The 6,000-nt window shown below is 32.7% G+C and overlaps 1 protein-coding gene across 1 annotated transcript in view; it reads right to left on the bottom strand.

Moving 5' to 3' along the window:
• Positions 1 to 3,856: 3,856 nt before the first annotated feature.
• The window catches only part of LOC307000410 (interferon-inducible GTPase 5-like), a 297,445-nt gene continuing 295,301 nt past the window's right edge, over positions 3,857 to 6,000 (bottom strand). The window contains exon 3 of the mRNA XM_079615981.1: positions 3,857 to 5,079. Coding sequence (XP_079472107.1) covers positions 4,451 to 5,079 — 629 coding nt within the window. The 3' untranslated portion in view covers positions 3,857 to 4,450. The remainder of the gene's footprint in view (positions 5,080 to 6,000) is intronic.

Raw genomic sequence — 6,000 nt, 5'->3', positions numbered from 1 at the left:
CTATAAAAAAAATGTAACAGTATTATAAAAAAGACTTGCCAATTGTTGTAAAAATTATAAAAAAACTAACATACCCCACAAAAAACGGCCAATGACTGTCAGCTACGGCTGCCAAACATAAAACGTAAAATTAAAGTAAAATATCCTATTTTAAATAAAGTGCAAAAAACTTTACCAGATATTTTCCTTAAATGTTATACAGAAAAACAATGTTACTTTACAGCTACTGAATTATTACGATGAACAACTTCACTGCAAAAACAAAACAAAAAACACACACATTAAAACAATCAAATGACTGTCAGCAATTGCTGCCATACAGAAACTGTAAAAGGAATGTAAAACATCCTAATTTAAATAAAGAGCAAAAGACTTTACTGAAATCTTCATTCAACTGTTTTTTACAAAAACACAGATATTTATTACACATTCAATGTATGAAGTGAATCTATTGCAGTGAACTACATGCACTATTGTAACTATATGTCACTGCACCAGCAACTACACAGTTTCTGTCTGTTAAACAAAACAACATACAACATAACATTGCTGTTTCTCTGCTCATCCTGGACTGAAGCACATGCTCTACTATTTAACACAATGGTGACACACAAAACACACCAGACATACCTTTAAACCCCAAAAGAACATTAAGCCGGGTGCACACTGTGACATTTTGGCCGTCTGAGACTAATTTTGAAAATCCTAAAAGAATCCTCTGATCCTACACTGTTAGACCTTACCGGGTTTTTTTTACAGTAAAATACTGGCAACACTGTTGCCAGTAATTTACTGTTATTTGTACAGTTATTTACTGTATTATACAGTTTGTTACTGTAAAATGCACTAAATTTAAATTTGACTTAAAACTAATTTCACTTGCAGAAACCGACTGCCTTAAATTGACCAACTGTAATTTAAATGTGTAAAACTAAAATGTGTAACGCATTAATAATGTGAGAAAAGAGTTAAGAACTTCCATTAGAAACCATTAAAAAACTTAAGTACATAAAAAGATTTTCACTGAACCAGCAATTACATTCTGTTAAATAAAGCAACATGCAGCGTATCATCGATGTTTCTAGATCTTCTGCTGGACTGAAGCACAGGCTCTACTCTTTAGCACAATGGTGACCCAAAAAACTACATTTTACAGTAAACTACTGGCAACAGTGTTGCCAGTATAAACCTGTTATATAACTTACAGTTTATTACTGTTAAAATACATTTTGTGGGTGTGTCTTTTTATCTTACACTGTTAACCCTTTCAACCCCACAGGAACATCCGCACTACAAAGAGTAAAAAGTAACATTGACGCAGTGTTGCAGTGAGATAATTAAGTGAATATGTAAGTGATTGTTGAGCATTAGTGATGAACACCTGCTGTTAACAAGCAGAATCACTGAAGGAAAGAGGAACACAAGAACAGAAAATAGAGAAACACAAGAACTACGACTGACTTCCAGCCATAACACATTATTACACGTATTATTAACCAGTTTGACTTTATTTCTGTCATATATCTACAGAAGTAGTTATTGAGATGTTTAATTGAAAATGTTTGATTTGAAGTTACCGTTATAGAGATCAGTGTTTGCTTTAGTTGGGTCGCTGATGCTAACATATTATTTATTCTCTTGCTGCTTGAGCTGTTTTTTTGTATGTTACACTTGTGCACACACACAGTTTGTGAATGATTGTGGTTATATTCACTATCATGACAAAATCATTATGTGGCCTGTCCATTCACTAAGAAGTTAGTTCTCACTCATTCAGAGTTTAATTCTCAATCAAAAGTGTTACGTTACCACCACTGTGAAACAACAGCAACAATGACTAATTTATTTGTAACACATGCAAAACCAAAAATAAAAGAGCTACCCTGTCTTGTAGAAACACAGAAATATCACAAATTAGAACATGCATCTCAACAATGGTAGGAATATATATATTTTTAATTATTATTCATGCAGCAGAGCATGCTGGGAGTTTTATACTATCCTGGTACCCAGCATGCATTGCGACATGAAACTTTTGATCATCACCATTGTTGAGATTCATATGATGATTGTTGATGTCTGTGTGTGTCAGAGTCAAGCAGGAGTTAATACAATTTTAATGCACTATATGATTTCAAAAATTTTCAGTTGACCTGATTTCAGAAATATTGCTGTATTTCATGTTGTAGCTTATCAGATATATGATATTAAACCAAAAAATTCACAGCTCACATATATTAAAAAGTAATAAAACATGTATGATTTTGAAATCACAAAACCAAAAACTCCTGATCAACTTCCCCTTGACTTTTCTTGTTGTAACAAATGTGCTTTATACACAACACTGTTACAGCAGCCGAAGAGAGATGAATGAATGAAGTCTTTGAGTTAAGGTACAAGACACCAACTAAAGCAAATACGGATCTCCATCATGGTGACAACAAACTTTATTATTAACTAAATCCCTGTTCATTCTCAACAATAACTTGAAATAAATAATGTTAAACTGGTTTCACACTCAGTGTGGCTGGAAGTCAGTTGTAGTTCTTGTGTTTCTCTTTTTTCTGTTCTTGTTTCTCTGTCCTTCAGTGATTCTGCTTATCAGGTGTTCATCAGTGTCTCAATTCACTCACTTCTTTTCATTCAAGTGGACTATATTAGTGAACTAATATAGGGAATAGTGAATGATCCACTGTAAAAAATAAAACATAGATTTCATTTATATTTAATTAATTAAAATGAGGCAACAGATTACAAGCAATATTATTAATTAAATTTTACAAATTAGAATTGAGTAATAATTAATCAAATTAATTCCTTAAATGTTACACTGTAAAAAATAAAACATAGATGTTATTTATATTTAATTAATAAAAATGAGGCAACAGATTACAAGCAATATTATTAATTAAATTTAACAAATTAGAATTGAGTAATAATTAATCAAATTAATTCCTTAAATGTTACACTGTAAAAAATAAAACATAGATTTAATTTAAATTTAATTAATTAAAATGAGGCAACAGCAAGAGCCCAACTAAAACACACACTCATCTCCATAATGGTGACTAATTATGGTTTTCTCCTTTAGTGATTCTGCTTGTTAACATCAGGTGTCTTCAATGTTGGCAATAACATATATTTTGTAAATTTTACTCATTTTAAATGGTTAACATTTAAGGAATTAATTTGATTAATTATTACTCAATTCTAATTTGTAAAATTTAATTAATAATATTGCTTGTAATCTGTTGCCTCATTTTAATTAATTAAATTTAAATGAAATCTATGTTTTATTTTTTACAGTGGAGGGTAAAGGGTGTGATTGGGAACACAGCCTCTGAGTGTCGACTTTGAGCGCTGTTAATTCACAGTATATTCCTGTAGGTATATTCCTGTATATTACTGTTTTAATGGAAAATGGTGTTTTTCTGTGTGCTGAGAAGTCTTCCTTATGCTGTGGGCGCGTGGTGTCTGATTTGTGGTAACTTGAGGGGGGTTTGGACGACCTCCTGAGTTGCAGCCGGCCTGCCTTGTTCCCACTAAGCCTTGCCCTGGAGAATATTTTTGTATTATGTTGGGAGATTCCTGAGAGCAATATAATTTTATTGGCGCTGGTGATTTTATAATAAAGTGTATTTTTGTATTGCTCCTCATGTCTCACATTATCTTACCTGTGTGTCCTTATTGGGAGTTATTTCCCTGGCGCTCCACCAGGGTGGCATAGTCAGATACATTTAATAGTGATTCACTTTTCCCTCCACTTGAGTATTTCCACACTAGTGTGACGATATTGTATTGCAATAGGTACCACTTCAAAGTCAATACCAAATCAAAACTAGTTAGCACATTATTTGTAATTGAAAGGGTTTAATGACAATATAGTTATGGTTGCATTTAAAACAGTTACAAAACAGATGTATGATATGATTATAACTTATAATTGTGCCCAGCATGTAATATGTTACCAGAGGGATAGATATTCAAATATGTTTGATTATTTTCAATCATGCAATACAATATTACAAAAGTATTAACACACACAAAAATGACAAGAAAAATAAATAAATCCCAAACATTAACAATTAACAAAGAAGAATTTGAATAAAGTGCCAGCAACATACACTGTACAACTTTTCATCGTAATTTGCTGTAATTAACTGGCAGCAGCGCACCTGCAAAACATTGTTAACTATAAAAAAAGGTCCCGTATATTTCCCGTAAACCACAGTTGCACTAAATTAAAACTCGAGTTAACTTATTTCATTTCCAGAAACCGAACTGCCTTAAATTGGCCATGTATTTTGAATGATTTGTTTGCATTTGTATATTAAACGTAGCTGCTAAATGAACACATGTAAATATCATAAATATGTGTTAGATGTTATTTATATTCGTTTAACACCCCAATAGCAGTTGGTTATAAATAGACAATCAGGTCTGCTTCTTTTTACACTTCAGTCTGCACTGAATCCAAAAGCACTTTTCTGGCATCAGTTGCTATGTCATTCAGAGCTTTGTACAGCATTGCTGAGACTGTGCAAAAGGACATTGTTCCGGCTATCACTGAGCCAATAATGGGTATGAGACTCACAGCATACTCAACTGATTCTTCAGCCAGAGCCAGAGATGCAGAACCCAGCAAGGTAAATATCGAAGCTGGGTTTATTCCACCATGCAGTGGAGACTTCATCAAACTCTTGAAATGCTCTACGCTCTTCCCAGATCTTTCACAGAGTTTCTGCAAGGATTTATCATCGAGACCAAAAACTTTGTAATACCTTTCAATCTCTTTTATTATAATGGCTGAATCCACAGCAACTGAAAGACCAGGAACAGGAACCGCAGCCACACTAGCAGACAGAAAGGCTACTCTTGCAATATTTTTCTCTTGAGCTTTCTTCTTTTTCTCATTAATCTCCAGCGTGATATTTGGCAAAGCTAATAGCAGCACATCCCTCTTATGCTGTGGGAGATCTTTCTCTATCTTCTCCTGCATCCGATTGAAATCAAACTTTTCCAACTCCCAGGAAGAGATCAGGAAAACAACAGGATCCTTCACATCGATCTTTCTCAGCCCTGTAAAGTATAGCAAAAAAAAAGAGAATAATACACTGTAAAAATGAAAACATAGATTTTATTTATATCTAATTAATAAAAATGAGTCAACAAATTACAAGCAATATTTTTAATTCAATTTAACAAATTAGAATTGAGTAATAATTAATCAAATTAATTTCTTAAATGTTAACCATTTAAAATGAGTAAAAAATACAAAATATATGTTATTGCCAACATTGAAGACACCTGATGTTAACAAGCAGAATCACTGAAGGAGAAAACCATAATTAAAGTCACCATTATGGAGATCAGTGTGTGTTTTAGTTGGGCTCTTCACCCTTAAATTAATAACTTTAAGTTTTGTTTGGCTGCTGCACGTGAGTTATAACAGCCAAATGATAGAGAAACGGTGATCTGATGGTGTTGGTTGTGTATTACCATAATCATTATTTCACAATCATTTGACATGAATCACTGAACTCATATAGAGCCCAATTTATGAGTTAGGTTTGTTTTATTAATTTTAGCTGCATAATATTTTTAGCCTTTTCAAAGAAATTCAAATCAATACAAATAAAAACTATATATACATTTTTTTTTTTTTTGGGTACACAGACATTAAGATTTAGCGTATGAATCTCAGCAATGGTGACAACCTCTGATCATAAGCTCATTATTTATTCATGCAGCAATGCAAGATGGGAGCCATGAATGAGTTTTGATTGGTGCAACCCAGAATGCACTGCAACATGCTTTATAAATGTCACCATTGTTGAGATGCACAGGTTGATTATTGATGTCTGTGTGTCACTTTTTTGAACAAGAGAAACTTTTTAGAAATTATTTGGATAAAATTGTAAAAGTTGATAATATTATGGTGTACAAGGCCAGCCCAGAACTGCTATAGTTCATAAAGTTGACCTAACTCATAAAGTGGAC

Source organism: Phoxinus phoxinus (assembly GCF_949152265.1).
Source record: "Phoxinus phoxinus genome assembly, chromosome: 1".
Taxonomy (NCBI): Eukaryota; Metazoa; Chordata; class Actinopteri; order Cypriniformes; family Leuciscidae; genus Phoxinus; species Phoxinus phoxinus.
The sequence above is the reverse complement of the archived record's forward strand: the minus strand, read 5'-3'. Positions and strand labels throughout refer to the sequence as shown.